The sequence below is a fragment of the Hyla sarda genome, chromosome 13 (genome assembly GCF_029499605.1).
Source record: "Hyla sarda isolate aHylSar1 chromosome 13, aHylSar1.hap1, whole genome shotgun sequence".
Classification (NCBI taxonomy): domain Eukaryota; kingdom Metazoa; phylum Chordata; class Amphibia; order Anura; family Hylidae; genus Hyla; species Hyla sarda.
The window spans coordinates 14738034-14759737 of record NC_079201.1 but is presented as its reverse complement, the minus strand read 5'-3'; the positions used below and the strand labels follow the sequence as shown (position 1 = coordinate 14759737).

Here is a 21704-nt window from a genome sequence, read left to right as displayed (position 1 = left end):
GAAAAATCAGCTGCAGAAAATGGGCAGCAAAATACGGCATGTGTGACCCTGCCCTAAAACTAGTGGTAGTTAATGTGGAATACACATTTTAGGCCAAGTTACGTGTATTTTCTGGGTTTAGCCAAACATATAGGGAAAAGTTTATCAAAACCTGTACAAATGAAGAGTTGATCGTTTTTTTTTTTTTTTATAAAAAGGAAGTGAACTCATTGGTTGCTATGGGCAACAGTGTTATGCGGTGAAATAAATTACGTGGAGAAAAAAGGAAGGACTCTTGCTCTTATAAAGTATGGCATGGTTTTAATATACGCTGAAGAACAATTCAGAACAGCTTATAAGAAGAGGACAAAGAGATGCAAAATCCTATGGTGTCGGATCCCTACAGTCAGGAATAGGCCGGTGATGACTGCAGGCGGGCAGGACCCAGAAGTGTTCCCCTTAAGCTTTGTGAGTTAGAAGAAATAATCTGTAACAGGAAAATAAGAGTTAAATCTACTAGAATTTTTGCCTCATAAGGAAATAACAATATAAAAATAATCTATTTCTGCAGAGATGTATTTTTGGATGTAGTGAGGCTTAGAGGAAGGATGTCCAAGCTGCACCCCACCAGCTGATGCAGACCTACAACTCCCAGAATGCCTGGACAGCCATTGGGGTTCTCCCGGGAATGAAAAGCATCCATTGTACACTGGAAAGGGGGTAAGTGTCAGAACACAGGGGGGCTTGTCACCGAGACCCCCCTTAATCTCCAGAAGAGGGCCTGTCTCTTACCTCTGCACGCTCCGCCCCCCCCCCCCCCCCGCCAAGACAAGTACGTCTCAGAAAGAGAGGTGGGAGGCAGGCCCTGTTGCGGAGCTTGGTGGTGGGCGGCAATTCAGCATTCATAGAGGTCGGAGAGTGTGTGATCACAGAGGGTCCGACCATTGGGACCCCCCCACAATCTCCAGAATGGCGCCTGAATCTCTCTGTGCACATAGCGGGGTCAGCACCCCCCCCCCCCCCCCTCCATGCATTATCTATGGGAGCGCCAGAGACAGCCGAGTGCTGGACATCGTGGGGAGACCCACAGAGATCAGACACTTATCTCCTATACTGTAGACCCCCCCCCCACGATCAGACACTTATCTCCTATCCTGTAGACCCCCCCCCACGATCAGACACCTATCTCCTATACTGTAGACCCCCCCCCCCACGATCAGACACCTATCTCCTATCCTGTAGACCCCCCCACGATCAGACACCTATCTCCTATCCTGTAGACCCCCCCACGATCAGACACTTATCTCCTATACTGTAGACCCCCCCCACGATCAGACACTTATCTCCTATCCTGTAGACCCCCACGATCAGACACCTATCTCTTATACTGTAGACCCCCAGGATCAGACACTTATCTCCTATCCTGTAGACCCCCACGATCAGACAGACACTTATTTCCTATCCTGTAGACCCCCCCGATCAGACACCTATCTCTTATACTGTAGACCCCCCCACGATCAGACACTTACCTCCTATACTGTAGACCCCCACAATCAGACAGACACTTATCTCCTATACTGTAGACCCCACAATTACAGTGTACACTCAGGAGTACACCAAACATACAAACATACACAGTAGTCGCCTACGTTCAGCTCCCTGCAGGACTCGTGTACACGTATGACATCCCATCCCATTCTGAGGCCTCTAACAAGTGTGAACATTCTCTTAGAAAGAATCCATTACAGATCATTTACCTTCACTAACACATAGTCCCCCGGTCTCGCTCGGATATCATTCCCTAATAATAAATCATTTGCAACTGGGAGATCGGGGAAAACCACTTTGGTGTTTCCATCATTCCTTCCACATAGTTCTGAGGATGAGCGCTTACTAGTCTGCAGGAAAAAAGAAGAATGAAAAGTGTCCATAATGTTACTATATCTATATAGTCCCACAATATTTAAAGAGTAATCATTGACAGAATTAAACTAAAGAAAACATAAATTAACTCGCATTGCATGGCTATGCCCTCATATGGCACTGCGGATGGAAAAATAAAAGGGTTAAAGGGGTACTCCGGCCCTGAGACATCTTATCCCCTATCCAAAGGATAGGGGATGAGATGTCTCACCGCGGGGGTCCCGCCGCTGGGGACCCCTGCAATCTTGTATTGTCCACCCACCTGCCATCAAACAGCCGGGTGGCGACCATGGGGCCGGTGTATCATGACGTCATGACTCCGCCCCGTGTGACGTCACCCCCCCGCCCCCGCTATGCAAGTCTATGGGGCCGTCACGCCCCCTCCCATAGACTTGCATAGTGGGGGTGACATCACACGGGGGCGGAGTCGTGACGTCACGATGAGTTGAGACGTCTTATCCCCTATCCTTTGGATAGGGAATAAGATGTCTCAGTGCCGGAGTACCCCTCTAAGTCTCTTACAGAATTGTATGTATGTAGAGAGCAACAAACCCAGACTGTTTTCCAAAAGTAAGATAGATAGATATTGAGCATGCTAAAAATGATGAGTGCTCCATACCCCTGAGGACACAGTGTTAACCGCAAAACATGTTGGAAGAGCACACCTGGTATTGTTGATTTTTGTACCTGCTAGGTGCTTGCATACAAATAACAATGGGGGAGATTTATCAAAAGCTGTGCAGAGTAAAAGTTGCCCAGTTGCCCATAGCAACCAATCAGATCACTTCTTTCATTTTGCAGAGGACTTGTTAAAAATTAAACTATTTGATTAGTTGCTATGGGCAACTTGGCAACAATTCCTCTGCAGAGGTTTTGATAAATCTCCCCCTATGTATGTAGGGAGTAACAGATCCAGACCTTTTTCCAATAGCAAGATAGATAGATAATCATAGTGTTAAGCATTTTGAGTGTTCCAAACGCCTAATGACACTGCGTTAACCGCAAAACACGTCGGGTGAGCACACCTGGTATTATTGATTATTAAAGGAGTACTCCAGGATCTGAAAATCTATTCCCAATCCTAAGGATAGGGGATAAGTGTCAGATCGCAGGGGCTTTCACTGCTGGGACCCCCCACGATCTCCCTTACGGGGCCCCAGCAGTCGAAACGGCATCCCACACGCCCCACCAATACAACTCTATGGGAGAGCCGAAGGACTGCATTCGGCAATCTCCGACTCTGCCATAGTGCTGCATTGAGGGGGCATGTTGGCCACTGCTAAGTGCGGTGGCCAATACGCCCCCCTTTATGCACACTGCGGGCGGCCCAGCGGTCGAGCCCCCGTGATCTGACATTTATCCCCTATCCTTAGGATAAGGGATAGGTTTTCAGATCCCGGAGTACTCCTTTAACCTGCTAGGTGCTTGCATACAAAACAATGTATGTCTGTAGGGTGCAACAGATCCTCACTGTTTGTTTTCCAATAGATGTTTATAGTGCCATGCATTTTTAATGGTTCTTAACCCCTGATGACACTGTACTAACCGCAAAACATGTCAGATGAACACACCACTTATTGTTGATTTTTAACCTGCTAGGTGCTTGCATACAAAACAATGTATGTCTGTAGGGTGCAACAGATCCTCACGGTTTGTTTTTCCAATAGATGTTTATAGTGCCATGCATTTTAAATGGTTCTTAACCCCTGATGACACTGTACTAACCGCAAAACATGTCAGATGAGCTCACCTGGTATTGTTGATTTTTAACCTGCTAGGTGCTTGTATACAAAACAATGTATGTCATTAGGGTGCAACAGATCCTCACTGTTTGTTTTCCAATAGATGTTTATAGCGCCATGCATTTTTAATGGTTCTTAACCCCTGATGACACTTTACTAACCACAAAACATGTCAGATGTGCACACCACGTATTGTTGATTTTTAACCTGCTAGGTGCTTGCATACAAATTACAATTTATATATATTGGAAGCAACAGATCCAGACCATTTTTATAGTAAGATAGAAAGATACTAAGCATTGTGAGTGTTCCATACCCCTGATGACTCTGTGTTAACAGCAAAACCTGTCGGGTGAGTAAATGCGGTTTTGCAAAACTACAATTCCCAGCATGCCCGGACAGCCGCTGGCTGTCCGGGCATGCTGGGAGTTGTAGTTTTGCAAAAGCTGAGTTTGGAGAGCTAGGATCTATACTCATAACTTGTACAATCCAAGTGACTTGTCCTATATACTCACCCCTTCCACAAGGACAAGTTGTGTGCTTCCCACCGCTCTCTGATTGACTTTCTCTGCCTCTTCCCTGAAGACAGCGATAAGTTCCTCCAGTCGTCTTTTCTTCACTTCAGGTGGGACGTCATCATTCAGACGATGAAAGGCTTTTGTTTTCTGGTAGGCACAAAAAAAAAAAAAAAAAGTAAAAACATTTATTTTTTCATTTTAAATGTAAAATTTGATTTTGAATTTTTTTTTTTTTTTTTTTTTTAAAGAAAAACACGGGTAGTAAGAGCTTTCAAGGCGTCAAGTCACCTTCCTCATGCTGTAGGCAAACAGGAAAGCGGCGTTGTACGATACGTCACGTAAGAGCGCCAAAGTCTGCTGGTGGTCCTCCTCTGTTTCTTGGCAGAAGCCGGTTATAAAATCACTGCTGAGACTAACACCTAATAAAAGCACAAGATACCTCTCTGAGGTCAGGATACCGTATATATTAGTTATACACCTCCCCTCCAGCTCTATCTGTATACTGCTGCTATCTCTATGAGATCAGGATATATATTAGTTATACAACTCCCCTCCAGCTCTATCTGTATACTGCTGCTGCTATCTGTATGTGATCAGGATATATAGTAGTTATACACATCCCCTCCAGCTCTATCTGTATACTGCTGCTATCTCTATGAGATCAGGATATAAATTAGTTATACACCTCTCCCCCAGCTCTTGCTAAATACTGCTGCTGCTATCTCTGTGTTCAGGATATATAGTAGTTATACACATCCCCTCCAGCTCTATCTGTATACTGCTGCTATCTCTATGAGATCAGGATATATAGTAGTTATACACATCCCCTCCAGCTCTATCTGTATACTGCTGCTGCTATCTCTAAGTGTTCAGGATATATAGTCGTTATACACCTCCCCTCCAGCTCTATCTGTATACTGCTGCTATCTCTATGTGTTCAGGATATATAGTAGTTATACACCTCGCCTCCAGTTCTATCTGTAAACTGCTGCTATCTCTATGTGATCAGGATATATAGTAGTTATAAACATCCCCTCCAGCTCTATCTGTATACTGCTGCTGTTACCTTTATGTGATCAGGATATATAGTAGTTATATACCTCCCCTCAAGCTCTATCTGTATATTACTGCTATCTCTGAGATCAGGATAAATAGTAGTTATACACATCCCCCTCCAGCTCTGTCTGTATACTGCTGCTATCTCTATGTGATCAGGATATATATATCTTAGTTATACACCTCCCCTCCAGCTCTATCTGTATACTGCTGGTATCTCTATGAGATCAGGATATATAGTAGTTATACACATCCCCTCCAGCTCTATCTTTATACTGCTGCTATCTCTATGAGATCAGGATATATTGTAGTTATACACATCCCCTCCAGCTCTATCTGTATACTGCTGCTATCTCTATGGGATCAGGATATATAGTAGCTATACACCCCTCCTCCAGCTCTATCTGTATACTGCTGCTATCTCTATGGGATCAGGATATATAGTAGCTATACACCCCTCCTCCAGCTCTATCTGTATACTGCTCCTGCTATATCACTGGAGAATAAAGGATAACAAACCTGGGATGTGTTCTCTGATATTTTGCACAAGATCCAAGTAAGCTTCTCTTGTGTAACTGTGGAAGAAACACAATGATCAGACTAGAACAGTGTTTCCCAACCAGGGCGCCTCCAGCTGTTGCAAAACTCCCAACATGTCCATCGAGCCGTTGACAGTACAAGGGGATATAGCCGATGTTCCCTTTTCTAGGTCTGTCTGCTATCAATCTGCATTATAACAGATGCAGGGTGTGTAACGACTTACCCTCGCCTCATGGATTCTAGAACTCCATTACTTCCACTCTGAGCCGGAATGTGGATTTGTTTGCAGATGTTCTGCCGTCCTCGTATTAACTGGAGAACCTTTAAAAAGAAGACACATGAAGAATGACTACACCCTTAAAGGGGAACTCCACTGCTCCATCATCCTGAACATTTAGTTCTATACGCTGGGTGTGGGGTGAGGGGGCGGGGTGAGACATCATGACCCTGCAGCCCGCACCAGCGTTCGGACCTAAATGTTCCGGACACTGGGGCAGTGGAGTACCCCTTTTAAAGTGGTCAGTTCTTGGCGACCTGAGTTCTTGTGCACTACAGGATGACATCATCACCTCTCCTGGCAGCTTCCAGACCCCTCCCCAATAAGATCTATATACTGCTGCTGCTATCTATATGAGATCAGGATGTATAGTAGTTATGCACCTCCCCTCCAGCTCCATCTGTATACTGCTGCTATCTCTATGAGATCAGGATACATAGTAGTTATGCACCCACCTCCAGCTCCATCTGTATACTGCTGCTATCTCTATGGGATCAGGATATATAGTAGTTATACACCTCCTCTACCAGCTCTATCTGTATACTGCTGTTATCTTATAGGATCAGAATGTATAGTAGTTACACACCTCTTCTACAGCTTTATCTGTATACTGCTGCTATCTCTATGGGATCAGGATACATAGTAGTTATACACCCCCCCAGCTCTATCTGTATACTGCTGCTATCTCTATAGGATCAGGATACATAGTAGTTATACACCTCTTCTCCAGCTCTATCTCTATAGGATCATGATATATAGTAGTCATACACCTCTTCTCCAGCTCTATCTGTATACTGCTGCTATCTCTATAGGATCAGGATACATAGTAGTTATACACCTCTTCTCCAGCTCTATCTCTATAGGATCATGATATATAGTAGTCATACACCTCTTCTCCAGCTCTATCTGTATACTGCTGCTATCTCTATAGGATCAGGATACATAGTAGTTATACACCTCCCCTCCAGCTCTATCTGTATACTGCTGCTATCTCTATGGGATCAGGATATACAGTACAATAGTTATACACCCCCCCCCCCCCTCCAGCTCTATCTGTATACTGCTGGTATCTCTATAGGATCAGGATACATAGTAGTTATACACCTCCCCTCCAGCTCTATCTGTATACTGCTGCTATCTCTATGGGATCAGGATATACAGTACAATAGTTATACACCCCACCTCCAGCTCTATCTGTATACTGCTGCTGCTATCTGTATTGGATCAGGATACATAGTAGTTATACACCTCCCTGAGGCTGTGTTTTAACATTTTTTTTTTGCTGTGAACTTCCCAAAATAACACTTTTTTTGTGTATTTATTGAAATTGTACAAATTGTGGTAAATACACATAATTATTCAAGCGGTTCCGGAGAATCGTAGCAGTGGTCGCAAGAGTATCAGAAGTATCACTTCTCACCCATAACCAACCTCATCAGGAAAATCCTTCGGATGTGGAGATGTAAAGCGGATTCTCATTTCCGGGTCTATTCTGGAAACCTGATCCAGGAGGTCCACGAATCGGAGCCCCCCTTGTCTTGGTTTGTAGATTGTGCTGAAGCCGCGGCTGAGGTGTAAGGTATTGGTGGAAGGAAAGTCAACCGAAGACGTGTCAAGGTAACTATTGACATTCTGACCAAGTAAGGTCACCTCCTTAACCCCCTGCACGAACAGAAAATGAATTAAAAAGTAAGTCTATGAGTGATGGCCTCAAGATAATGCACCTGTGTCATGTGACCAAGGTTTGGCAGCGGTAAACGGGTAATAGCCTAAACGATTCCTAACATATTTGAAAATCACTTTATTTACCAAAAATGACTCCTTATTACGGAAAAACAGCTCTAAAATATTGACCTTTAGGTGTCTCCCTCCTATGTGATCTACTGTTTACTGCCTGTTGTTAGGCTCAGTCACTTCCTAGTAAGACAATGAAAAATGAAGGTGGGGCTTGGCTAGTGCTATGTGTAGGAGACTGGGCTGTGTACCTGCAATCTGTGAGCCTGCCTGCATTCTTCCGAAGATCCTTTCTGTCCCTGAAAGCTAAATCAAGTCTTCCCTCTCATCTTAGCTACGCAGCAGTTAAGTGCTTGGTGTAACCCCTTCCTTGCTGTGCTGCTGCTGTTTGCCTCACACAAGAAATGCAAACAGAACCCCATTTAATTATAAAGGAGAAAAAGATGTACTGGGCTGTGTACCTGCAATTCATGGTCCTTCTCACGATGATCCTTTCCGTCCCTGAAAGCTAACTCAAGGCTTCCCTCTCTTATCAGTCAAAGCAGAAGTTCAATACTTAGTGTAACTCATACCTTGTTGTTCTGCTGCTGCTTGCATCACATGACAAATGCAAACAGCGCCCCAAGGACCCATTTTGACTTTAAAGGAGAGAGAGAAGGACTGGGCTGTGTATATGCAATATGTTATCCTGTCTGCCTTCTCCAGAGGATCCCTGCTGTCCCTGAAAGCTAAATCAAGGCTTCCCTCTCATCTCACAGCAGCAGTTTAGTACTTAGTGTAACTAATGTTTTGCTTTACTGTTGTTTTTATTCTTTCTGCTCCCATAGCACTGAAACTGTCCGGGCATGCTTGGAGTTGTAGTTTTGCTTGGAGTTGTAGTTTTGCAACAGCTGGTTGAAACACTGCCCTATCCACAGATCTGGAGAAGGGAAACCCCATCTCCAGCAGTTCCCATAGTGAAGGGAAGGAGCGGTGGCACGCATGCGCAACCCACCATTCTAGCGGGAGTATTGGGTCCCTGTCCGCAAGATTGCGACCATGATCAGACAGTTTCTATTAAGATATCCCATAGCTTTAAAGCAAGGCATGAGGAGAAGTGTTCACTTGGCACCTCCCCTTTGTCTATCCAAGCATGCTGGGAGTTGTAGTTTTGCAACAGCTGGAGGATCAAAGTAGAATTTTATAACCTGAGGAAGCTGCTGGAGACAGCGAAATGCGCAGAGCCCCAATACCTCACTGGAGCCTTAGACCCTCAGGGTAGTAGGGGTATTATTCATTTTTCTTATACAATGTGATCCCTATATTTTCAAGCACATTAAAGGGGTACTCCGGTGGAAAACTTTTTTTTTTTTTTCTAAATCAACTGGTGCCAGAAAGTTTAACAGATTTGTAAATTACTTCTATTAAAAAAAATCTTAATCCTTCCAATACTTATTAGCTGCTGAATACTACAGAGGAAATTATTTTCTTTTTGGTAACACAGAGCTCTCTGCTGACATCACGAGCACAGTGCTCTCTGCTGACACCTCTGTTCATTTTAGGAACTGTCCAGAGGTTTTCCACCAGAGTACCCCTTTAAATGATGTCCGCACTCACTTTTTAACCTATTTTAGGCAGAAAGAAAGCCTCTTGATGAAACCTAAACATTCCTTTTTATATATATATAAATATATCAGGTATTTAGCTTGTGGTTTGGAGGACACCTGGACTGGTGGCTCCATTTTACTCAAGTGTTCCTACCTGGCTGGACAGCATTCGGACTTCCTCTAAAATGGAGTGTACCGGCCGGCTCCTCTCCCTCCCGCGTGTGAACGGAACGATGCAGTAGGTGCACATGTTATTACAACCGCGCATGATGGAGCTAGACACAGAAACATGATAAAGCCAGAGAGACAGCATTAATAATGTAATATCGTCCACTTCACTAGGTCCAATATCCCATCTACGGTTAATGGAAACCGTGACCGTAGTATCAGATCCAACATACAGATGCAAACAGTTGTTCATGTTCCCCATTTGACTATAAAGGAGAAAGGGACTGGGCTGTGTGCCTGCAATTGGTGAGCCTGTCTGCCTTTTCCAAAGGATCCTTTCTGTCCCTGAAATCAAAATCACGCTTCCCTTTTCATCTGAGCAATTCAGTTCAGTGCTTAGTGTAACTCCTTCCTTGCTATGCTGCTGCTGTTTGCATCACACGACATATGAACACAACGTCCCATGACTAAAAAAAAGAGAGGAACTGGGCTGCGTATCAGCAGTATCTGAGCCTGTCTGCCTTCTTCGGAGGATCCTTGTTGTCCCTAAAAGCTAAAAAGAGGATTCCTTCTCATCTCAGCCATAAGTCTTTGCTATGATGCAGCTGTTAGCATCACACAACATATGCAAACAGCATCCCATAGACCCCATCTGACTATAAAGGAGGGAGACATTCTGTGAGCCTGCCTTCTTCTCCTGAGGACCCTTGCTCTCCCTGAAAACTAAATGAGGCTTTCCTATCATCAGCGCTTAGTGTAACTCCTTCCTTGCCGCTGCTTGCATCCAACAACAGATGAAAACAGCGCACCATGGACCCTACTTGACTATAAAAGAGAGACTGGGCTGCGTACATGCAATATCTGAGTCTGTCTGACGTCTCCAGAGGATCCTTGCTGTCCCTAAAAGCTAAATCAAGGCTGCCAAAGTTCAGTGCTTAGTGTAACTCCTTCCTTGTTATGCTGTTGCTGTTTACATTACATGACATACGCAAACAGTTCTCAATGGACTCCAAGGAGAGACTGGGCTGTTTACCTGCAATCCCTGAGCCTGTCTGGCTTCTCCAGAGGATTCTTGCTATCCCTGACCCCATTTGGCTATAAAGAAGTTTCACTGCGGTTTATCATTCACTTACACCAGTGTGCCTCCAGCTGTTGCAAAACTACAACTCCCAGCGTGCCCAGACAGCCTTCGGCTGTCTGGGCACGCTGGAAGTTGTAGTTTTGCAACAGCTGGAGGCACACAGGTTGGGAAACGCTGACTTACACAAAGGATGAGACACTGCTGGAAGACATCTGCACCGGCATGACATCCGCGTAGGTCTCGTCTAAGGAGAGAAGCACGTTGGCAGCTTGTTGACCAGTCTCGGCTACAGAAAGAAGTCTCGGCAGGTCACGATAGGCATCCGGGCCGGCCAATATGTCCACCATCTTCTCCCTCTGTAGGATCTCCTCTTTTAACCTCTCCGCCATACACCCTTCAGAAAACCAACAAATACTGGAATGGATATTGGATCTTATTTGCTACATATGAAATCTAATACATTCATACAGAATTCTATAAGCATTTACCGTATTTAGAAATACAGATAGTACCCCTAGGTTTAGACAGACAACCACTTAACCCCTTAAGGACGCAGGACGTAAATGTACGTCCTGGTGAGGTGGTACTTAACGCACCAGGACGTACATTTACGTCCTAAGCATAACCGCGGGCATCGGAGCGATGCCCGTGTCATGCGCGGCTGATCCCGGCTGCTGATCGCAGCCAGGGACCCGCCGGCAATGGCCGACGCCCGCGATCTCGCGGGCGTCCGCCATTAACCCCTCAGGTGCCGGGATCAATACAGATCCCGGCATCTGCGGGAGTTCGCGATTAAAATGAACGATCGGATCGCCCGCAGCGCTGCTGCGGGGATCCGATCATTCATAACGCCGCACGGAGGTCCCCTCACCTTCCTCCATGCGGCTCCCGGTGTCTCCTGCTCTGGTCTGTGATCGAGCAGACCAGAGCAGGAGATGACCGATAATACTGATCTGTTCTATGTCCTATACATAGAACAGATCAGTATTAGCAATCATGGTATTGCTATGAATAGTCCCCTATGGGGACTATTCAAGTGTAAAAAAAAATGTAAAAAAATGTAAAAGTAAAAGTAAAAAAAAAGTGAAAAATCCCCTCCCCCAATAAAAAAGTAAAACGTCCATTTTTTCCTATTTTACCCCCAAAAAGCGTAAAAAACATTTTTTATAGACATATTTGGTATCGCTGCGTGCGTAAATGTCCGAACTATTAAAATAAAATGTTAATGATCCCGTACGGTGAACGGCGTGAACGAAAAAAAATTTTAAAAGTCCAAAATTCCTACTTTTTTAATACATTTTATTTAAAAAAAAAATTATAAAAAATGTATTAAAAGTTTTTTATATGCAAATGTGGTATCAAAAAAAAGTACAGATCATGGCGCAAAAAATGAGCCCCCATACCGCCGCTTATACGGAAAAATAAAAAAGTTATAGGTCATCAAAATAAAGGGATTATAAACGTACTAATTTGGTTAAAAAGTTTGTGATTTTTTTTAAGCGCAACAATAATATAAAAGTATATAATAATGGGTATCATTTTAATCGTATTGACCCTCAGAATAAAGAACACACGTCATTTTTACCATAAATTGTACGGCGTGAAAACGAAACCTTCCAAAATTAGCAAAATTGCGTTTTTCGTTTTAATTTCCCCACGAAAATAGTGTTTTTTGGTTGCGCCATACATTTTATGATATAATGAGTGATGTCATTACAAAGGACAACTGGTCGCGCAAAAAACAAGCCCTCATACTAGTCTGTGGATGAAAATATAAAAGAGTTATGATTTTTAGAAGGCGAGGAGGAAAAAATGAAAACGTAAAAATTAAATTGTCTGAGTCCTTAAGGCCAAAATGGGCTGAGTCCTTAAGGGGTTAAAGGGATACCCCACTTGAAAAAACATTTTTTAAATCAACTGGTGCCAGAAAGTTAAAAAGATTTGTAAATTACTTCTATTAAAAAAAAATTCTTAATCCTTCCAGTACTTATCAGCTGCTGTATACTACAGAGGAAGTTCTTTTCTTTTTGAATTTCCTTTCTGCCTGACCACAGTGCTCTCTGCTGACACCTCTGTCCGTATCAGGTACTATCCAGAGCAGCATAGGTTTTGCTATGAGGATTTTCTCCTGCTCTGGACAGTTCCTGACACGGGCATCAGGTGTCAGCAGAGAGCACTGTGGACAACACAAAAAAGAAATTCAAAAAGAAAAGAATTTCCTCTGTAGCATACAGCTGCTAAAAAGTACTGGAAGGATTAAGATTTTTTAATAGGAGTCATTTACAAATCTGTATAACTTTCTGGCACCAGTTGATTTAAAAAAAAAAAAATAATGTTTTACACCGGAGTACCCCTTTAAGAAATCTGTCAAACAATACCAGACCCCCCCAGATTGTAGGACGCAGAAACTTGCTAAAAAGTGCGTCTTGTAGTCTGGAAGATACAGTATCCTTTACTCTAATGCCCATGTGTCCAGCCGCAGTCCTGTATGACATACCCAATATACCGATCCTCAGGGGACCTTGGGATTTGTGCCGCTTCCGCTTCACGTAGCCAAGTTGCTTCAGACGGTTCCAAATGGTCTGTTCTGCCTTCTCTCTGCAAGTAAATACTATTACTAGTTCACATGTGTAGCTTAGTATCTCACTGCCCCCCACCCCCCAATAGTGTAGGATGAATTCTGTATTTAAAGGGGTACACTGGCCCTAAGACATCTTATCTCCTATTCAAAGGATAGGGGATAAGATGTCTGATTGCGGGGGGCCTGCCGCTGGGGACTGCACCCACCTGTTTCTGCTCCGGAAGCGCTGGAGGGTCTGGGTCCCGACCACGGGAACGGAAGATCGTGATGTCACGACTCCGCCCCCATGTGACATCACGCCCACCCCCTCAATGCAAGTCTATGGGAGGGGGCGTGACGGCCATCATGCCCCCTCCCATAGACTTGCTTGAGGGGGCGGGGCATGAAGTCACACGAGGCGGAGTTGTGACGTCCCACCCCCTCCCATAGACTTGCATTGAGGGGGCGGGGCGTGACATCACACGGGGCGGAGTCGTGACGTCATGAACCCTCCCATAGACTTGCATTGAGGGGGCGGGGTGTGACGTCACATGGGGCGGAGTTGTGACCTCATGAACCCTCCCATAGACTTGCATTGAGGGGGCGGGGCGTGACATCACACGGGGCGGAGTCGTGACGTCATGAACCCTCCCATAGACTTGCATTGAGGGGGCGGGGTGTGACGTCACATGGGGCGGAGTTGTGACCTCATGAACCCTCCCATAGACTTGCATTGAGGGGGCGGGGCGTGACATCACACGGGGCGGAGTCGTGACGTCATGAACCCTCCCATAGACTTGCATTGAGGGGGCGGGGTGTGACGTCACATGGGGCGGAGTTGTGACATTACGCCCCCTCCCATAGACTTGCATTGAGGGGGCGGGGCGTGACATCACACAGGGCGGAGTTGTGACATCCCACCCCCTCTCATAGACTTGCATTGAGGGGGCGGGGTGTGACGTCACACTGGGGCGGAGTTGTGACCTCATGAACCCTCCCATAGACTTGCATTGTGGGGACGGGGCGTGACTTCACACAGGGCCGGAGTCGTGATGTCCCGCCCCCTCCCATAGACTTGCATTGAGGGAGGCGGAGCGTGATGTCACACAGGGGCGAAGTTGTGACGTCCCGCCCCCTCCCATAGACTTGCATTGAGGGAGGCGGAGCGTGATGTCACACAGGGGCGGAGTTGTGACATCCCGATACTCCTTCCCCGTGGGCGGGAGGCATATGACTTGGAGCTTCCAGCGCTTCCTGCAGTGCTCACAGGTGGGTGCTGCATGCTAGATTGCGGGGGTCCCCAGCGATCAGACATCTTATCCCCTATCCTTTAGATAGGGGATATGATGTCTAGGGCCGGAGTACCCCTTTAACTTGACAACAAATAATCATACAGGACAATACTGACACATGACTAAATGCCGCAAAATACTGCATCTGATCATCCAGAAAGCTGGATAATCCGGCACTAATTGCCATATATTATATGGGATAGCACAGAAACTATTAGGGCCCATTCATGCTTTGGAATGCTGGGAGTTGTAGTTTTGCAACAGCTGGAGGCACCCTGGTTGAAAAACACTTCAGTAAAGTAATATATGGTGTCCTGGCACGTCAGTGAACACAGACTAATACCCCTCAATAATACCTGATAGAACAAGTCACCAGGAGGATGACATCTGCCTAAAAGAAAGAGAAAATACAATTAACAAAAACACATAAAAGTGGGGAAACTACTAAAATAAATCTGAAATTAAAATAGTAAAATAAAAAAATTAAAATGTCACAGTTCTACATATTATAGTAGTAAAGAGGAATCCCAATGATTAATTAATACAATTAATATTGCAACTTGAGGGACCACTATATGTACAGTAATCCCTCAACGGGAAACAATGGGAAAAGTTAAAAACGTATATGTTTTTTCTTAAAAACTGATGCAACCGGACATCATTTTGTAATGAAATTTGTACACACGTTTTGATACAGTTTAGTCCGGTTTCTAGGAATCCGTTTTCATTCAAAAACCTGATATGGGAACTGTATTGCAAAAACATGGTGTGAACCCACATTAAAGGGGTAACTTTTTATTTTTTTTTTAAAGCAACTGGTGCCAGAAAGTTAAACCTTTTTTTATAAATTACTTCTATTTAATATTATTAATCCTTCCAGTACTTATTAGCGGCTGAATACTAGAGAGGGAATTATTTTCTTTTTGGAACACAGAGCTCTCTGCTGACATCACGACCACAGTGCTCTCTGCTGACATCTCTGTCCATTTTAGGAACTGTCCAGAGCAGCATATGTTTTCTATGGGGATTTTCTCCTACTCTGGACACTTCCTAAAATGGACAGAGATGTCAGCAGAGAGCACTGTGGTCATGATGTCAGCAGAGAGCTCTGTGTTCCAAAAAGAAAAGAATTTCCTCTGTAGTATTCAGCAGCTAATAAGTACTGGAAGCATTGAGATTTTTTAATAGAAGTAATTTACAAATCTGTTTAACTTTCTGGCACCAGTTGATTTAAAAATAAAAAAAATTCCACCGGAGTACCCCTTTAAGATGAGTGTCTTGTAATAAGACATAAACGTGACATGAAATCTGGTGGTAAATGAGGGATTATCAGAGTATACAGTAGTCACATAGGTCACCTCAGCAGCCGACTGACTGCGGACATATCCGCTCTTCTGTAATATGGACCAGGCTATTTCTGTATCGCTGACATTCATCTGACATCCATAGGTCTCAAAGTAAACTAAAGGACAGAAATATAAGAATTATTCATCCGGGATCACACGATATAATACAATAAATCTGTTGTGTATCTGGTTTACAGTATATCCCATATCAGAGAACGTTTAGTCAACTTCCGGAGGGTCGCAGTTTGGAGACCACAGCTCCACGTATCTCATAGTGGCTGTGCCTGGTACTGCAGGTGAACTGAGCAGAAGCAAGCTGCAGTACCAGGCACAGCCACCACAACATGTGTGGCACTGTGCTTGGTAGATATTGGACAAGCTGCAGTACCAGGCATAGCCACCATAACACATGTGGCACTGTGCTTGGTAGATATTGGAGAAGCTGCTGTATCAGGCATAGCCACCAGAACACATGTGGCACTGTGCTTGGTAGATATTGGAGAAGCTGCTGTATCAGGCATAGCCACCATAACACATGTGGCACTGTACTTGGTAGATATTGGAGAAGCTGCAGTACCAGGCATAGCCACCACAACACATGTGGCACTGTACTTGGTAGATATTGGAGAAGCTGCTGTATCAGGCATAGCCACCATAACACATGTGGCACTGTACTTGGTAGATATTGGACAAGCTGCAGTACCAGGCATAGCCACCATAACACATGTGGCACTGTACTTGGTAGATATTGGACAAGCTGCAGTACCAGGCATAGCCACCATAACACATGTGGCACTGTACTTGGTAGATATTGGAGAAGCTGCAGTACCAGGCATAGCCACCATAACACATGTGGCACTGTGCTTGGTAGATATTGGAGAAGCTGCAGTACCAGGCATAGCCACCATAACACATGTGGCACTGTACTTGGTAGATATTGGAGAAGCTGCAGTACCAGGCATAGCCACCATAACACATGTGGCACTGTACTTGGTAGATATTGGACAAGCTGCAGTACCAGGCATAGCCACCATAACACATGTGGCACTGTACTTGGTAGATATTGGAGAAGCTGCAGTACCAGGCATAGCCACCATAACACATGTGGCACTTTACTTGGTAGATATTGGAGAAGCTGCAGTACCAGGCATAGCCACCATAACACATGTGGCACCTTGCTTGGTAGATATTGGAGAAGCTGCAGTACCAGGCATAGCCACCATAACACATGTGGCACCTTGCTTGGTAGATATTGGAGAAGCTGCAGAACTTAAAGGGGTACTCTGCTGATCAGCGTTTGGAACAAACTGTTCCGAATGCTGGATTCGTGAGCTCATGATGTCATGCCCCGCACCCTCAATGCAAGTCTATGGGAGGGGGCGTGACAGCAGTCACGCCCCCTCCCATAGACTTGCATTGAGGGTGCGGGGCGTGACATGAAGGGACAGGGCATGACGTCATGTGGGGGCAGGGCTATGATGTCACAAGGTCCCGGCGCCGGCTCCAGCGTTCCCCTTTAAATGGGCACTCTCATTAAAACTAATGTTTGCTATTGCACTCACTATGGTAAATAAAAAATCTTTCTAATGTACTTTGTTTAAAAAAATAATAATAATAATTAAGTTTTCTATGTTTTATTTGTGTTTAAAAAAGCTGCCACTAGGTGTCTCCCAACTTGTCCAGAGCACATTTCCCCCATCTCTTGCACAGACTTTGGACCCCTGAAGTCCAAAATCAGGAAATACAGTCTGGAGTGCTGAGGGTGTGTGTGTGTGCAGCCTTAGCCAATCATAGCTCATCTCACACTGAACAGCTCTGGACTGTGTGTAGCAGAGTGAGGGCGGAAGTTCTCCCCTGTATGGCTTCAGATGATGTCACGCCAGCTGGGGAACGCCCCTTCCCAGTCTGTGAATCTGACTGAGACTGAGCAGAAAATACAGAGCAATATCAAGGTAGAAAACTAAAAAATAATAAAAATAAAGGGAGGGGGTGGTTTATCATGATGGGGAGGATTATAAAATTTAACAAGATCATGAGAGGTACTCTTTAAGAAATCGGTGGGGACGCTGGAAGTAGGACCCCCACGGATCTCTAAGTATACAAGTGCACACAAGTTTGTGGAGAACAGTCAGGAAGGAGCGTAACCTTTGTTATAGGTCGGGGTCGGACTGTCTGTGATATAGTGAGGTGCGTCCTCCTCCTCCTCTACAGATGAAGGGACAGGACCTTCTGAGGCGGGGCTGACAAACTCTTTAAGGTGTGGCCCCGCAGCCACCCGGGCTCTGAACTCCTCCGTCCTGGCTGTGGCCCTTTGATTAGGACGGACGCTTGAACTTAAGCCCCGACAAGAAAGCAACGCCTTGGCCCGACACAGCAGACGAGATAACTTCACCGGCTCCATGGGGGCAGAGATGTGACACCTGGAAGACAAAAAAATGGGAACAAGGTTGTGTGCTTAAAGGGGTACTCCGGCCCTAAGACATCTTATCTCCTATCCAAAGGATAGGGGATAAGATGTCTGATCGCGGGGGTCCCGCCGCTGGCGGGACCCCCGCGATCAGACATCTTGTCCCCTATCCTTTGGATCGGGGATAAGATGTCTTAGGCCTGGATTACCCCTTTAAAGGGGTACTCCGGTGGATAACTTTTTTTTTTTTTTTTTTTTTTTTAAATCAACTGGTGCCAGAAAATGTAAGGGGTTATCCAGGAAAAAACTTTTTATATATATATATATATATATATATATATATATATATATATATATATCTCAACTGGCTCCAGAAAGTTAAACAGATTTGTAAATTACTTCTATTAAAAAATCTTAATCCTTTCAGTACTTATGAGCTTCTGAAGATAAGTGCTCTCTGCTGACATCTCTGCTTGTCTCGGGAACCGCCCAGTTTAGAAGAGGTTTGCTATGGGGATTTGCTTCTAAACTGGGCGGTTCCCAAGACACGTCATCAGAGAGCACTTAGACAGAAAAGAACAACCTTAACTTCAGAAGATCATAAGTACTGAAAGGATAAAAAAAAAATGAATAGAAGTAATTTACAAATCTGTTTAACTTTATGGAGCCAGTTGATTTAAAAAATATATATATTTTCCACTGGAGTACCCCTTTAAAGGGGTAGTCCAGTGCTGAAAAACTTAGAAGTTTCGGATAGCGGGGGGTCCAACTGCGGGGGCCCCCCACAATCTCTTGTACAGGCTCTCTGCTGACATCACGAGCACAGTGCTCTCTGCTGACACCTCTGTCCATTTTAGGAACTGACCATATGTTTGCTAAGGGGATTTTCTCCTACTATGGACAGTTCTTAAAATGGACAGAGATGTCAGCAGAGAGCACTGTGCTCGTGATGTCAGCAGAGAGCTCTGTGTTCCAAAAAGAAAATAATTTCCTCTGTAGTATTCAGCAGCTAATAAGTACTGGAAGGATTAAGATTTCTTAATAGAAGTAATTTACAAATTTGTTTAACTTTCTGGCACCAGTTGATTAACAAACAAAAAAAAGTTACCCCTTTAAAGTGGTGTTACCAGGTAATTACCAAACACAGCGCTATTCACTGTGTACTGGCTGTGACTGGTACTGCAGTTTATGTATATTCAGCAGAAGCAAATCCCCATAGCAAACCTCTCCTGCTCTGGACAGTTCCTGACATGGACAGAGGGGTCAGCAGAGAGCACTGTGGTCAGACTGGAAAGAACTACACAACTTCCTCTGGAAAATAGAGCAGCTGATAATTACTGGAAGGATTAAGATTTTTATATAGAAGTAATTTACAAATCTGTAAAACTATCTGGCACCAGTTGATTTGAAAAAAAGTTTTCCACCGGAGTACCCCTTTAAGTGAATGGAACACAGGTTCATGTATTACGGGGCTACTACTACAAATAAGAACAGCATTTCCCAACCAGGGTGCCTCCACCTGTCGCAAAACTACAACTCCCAGCATGCCCAGACAGCCAAATGCTGGAAGTTGTACTTATGCAAAACCTTGAGGGACACAGTTTGAGGACCAATGGCCTAGACTGTGGATTTGGGATTCCCCTTTATTCCCCCTTTCCTTGAGAATTTGTTTACCTTTATCCCCCTTTTCATAAAGAACTGGTTAGTATTTATATCTCCTTTCATAGTGAAGTGGTTACTGATGGGGTTCCCCTTTATTTTCCCATTCCCTAGTGAACTGTTTACGGATGGGGTTCCCCTTTATTTCCCCTTTCCTGGAGAATTGGTTTCCCTTTATTCCCCTTTTCATAGAGAACTGATTAGTATTTATATCTCTGGTTACTGATGTTTCCCCTTTATTCTCCTTTGCTAGAGAAGCAGTAACTGATGGGGTTCTCCTTTATTCTTCTCCCCCAAGTGAAGTTGATACTGATGGGGCTCCCCTTTATTCCCCCTTTCCTAGTGAAGTGGTTACAAATGGGGTTCCCCTTTATTCCTCCTCCTGTAGTGAAGTTGTTACTGATGGGGTTCTCCTTTAATCCCCCTTTCCTAGTGAAGTTGTTACTGATGGGGTTCCCCTTTATTTCTCCTCCTCTAGTGAAGTTGATACTGATGGGGTTCCCCTTTAATCCCCCTTTCCTAGTGAAGTGGTAACTGATGGGGTTCCCCTTTAATCCCCCTTTCCTAGTGAAATGGTTACTGATGGGGTTCCCCTTTATTCCTCCTCCCCTAGTGAAATGGTTACTGATGGGGTTCCCCTTTATTCCTCCTCCCCTAGTGAAGTGGTTACTGATGGGGTTCCCCTTTATTCCTCCTCCCCTAGTGAAGTTGATACTGATGGGGTTCCCTTTTTTTCCCCTTTCCTAGTGAAGTGGTTACTGATGGGGTTTCCCTTTATTCCCCTTTCTCTTTGTGAACTGATTCCTCTTGGGGTTCCCCTTTATTCTAATTTCCTAGAGAAGCAGTTACTGATGGGGTTCCCCTTTATCCTCCCCTTTCCTAGACATGTGGTTACTGATGGAGTTCCCCTTTATTCCTCTTCCTCTAGTGAAGTGGTTACTGATGGGGTTCCCCTTTAATCCCCCTTTGCTAGTGAAGTGGTAACTGATGGGGTTCCCCTTTAATCCCCCTCTCCTAGTGAAGTGGTTACTGATGGGGTTCCCCTTTAATCCCCCTTTCCTAGTGAAGTGGTTACTGATGGGGTTCCCCTTTAATCCCCCTTTCCTAGTGAAGTGGTAACTGATGGGGTTCCCCTTTAATCCCCCTTTCATAGTGAAGTGGTTACTGATGGGGTTCCCCTTTAATCCCCCTTTCCTAGTGAAGTGGTTACTGATGGGGTTCCCCTTTAATCCCCCTTTCCTAGTGAAGTGGTTACTGATGGGGTTCCTCTTTACCCCCCCCCCCCCACAAATTCCTTAGTGAACTGATTCCTCTTGGGGTTCCCCTTTAACCCCATGACATGTAGCAGAGCCGTCTCCATTGACAGCAGAAGGTCATGCGGGGACACGTGACCGCCACGCACGAGCCGAGAGCTGACAGCACTGCGCAGACTCCATACCTGTCCGCCGGTAAAACTACGGTAAATGACGAGAACAGCAGAGGACAAGGCTGCCCGCCGCAACACCGGGAGAGGAAGCGTGACCCTGGAGTCACGTGGCCGGCCCCGGCACAAAAATGGGAGGAGTCAATAATAAAAAGTAAGAGCAGAGGACTCAGCGCAAGCGTGTTATTACGGCCTCCAGGCACAGGGTGGCAGTGTAGCATTTTGTAAATTGCAACTTTACTGTATCGCCCAAAGCATTGACCATAGAGTCATTAGTTGTCATTCACTCATTGTATGTGTCCCTCATTGTTTTTGCTGCATGAAGCTGTGTTACTTTATACTTGTCTTTTTTCAAAAAGAATAAATAAATAAATAAATAAAAAACGCCAAATTGGCATTTTAGGGCAAATAAA

At 44.8% G+C, this 21704-nt stretch overlaps 2 protein-coding genes across 7 annotated transcripts in view; one reads left to right on the top strand and one right to left on the bottom strand.

Moving 5' to 3' along the window:
• Positions 1-280: 280 nt before the first annotated feature.
• Positions 281-21442, bottom strand: CDK5RAP1 (CDK5 regulatory subunit associated protein 1). Its single transcript, XM_056550430.1, has 14 exons — positions 21307-21442; positions 17948-18222; positions 15815-15918; positions 14813-14847; positions 13102-13202; positions 10788-10998; positions 9510-9630; positions 7467-7697; positions 5982-6079; positions 5738-5793; positions 4451-4581; positions 4160-4309; positions 1737-1877; positions 281-466 (listed from the first exon to the last, which is right to left on the bottom strand). Exons 2-14 carry the CDS (start codon positions 18201-18203, stop codon positions 386-388), a joined length of 1716 nt encoding a protein of 571 aa, XP_056406405.1. The 5' UTR covers positions 18204-18222; positions 21307-21442; the 3' UTR covers positions 281-385.
• Positions 21309-21704, top strand: part of LOC130297691 (BPI fold-containing family C protein-like) — an 88548-nt gene continuing 88152 nt past the window's right edge. For 3 of the 6 annotated variants that reach the window (XM_056550438.1, XM_056550434.1, XM_056550433.1), the window contains exon 1: positions 21309-21445. The gene's annotated coding sequence lies outside the window, so the exon portion shown is untranslated. Of the gene's footprint in view, positions 21516-21704 lie in introns of all 6 variants that reach the window. The other 3 variants (XM_056550439.1, XM_056550436.1, XM_056550435.1) reach the window with 2 other exon arrangements.

Bases quoted from the DNA above. Each gene is read 5' to 3' on its own strand.
- CDK5RAP1 (XM_056550430.1), bottom strand. From the start codon at position 18,203: ATGGAGCCGGTGAAGTTATCTCGTCTGCTGTGTCGGGCCAAGGCGTTG. The intron at 6,080-7,466 runs GTTGGTTATGGG...TTCTTTTTAAAG, and splicing joins CGAAGGATTTTCCTGATGAG to GTTCTCCAGTTAATACGAGG. The intron at 5,794-5,981 runs GTAAGTCGTTAC...TTTCTTCCACAG, and splicing joins CTAGAATCCATGAGGCGAGG to TTACACAAGAGAAGCTTACT.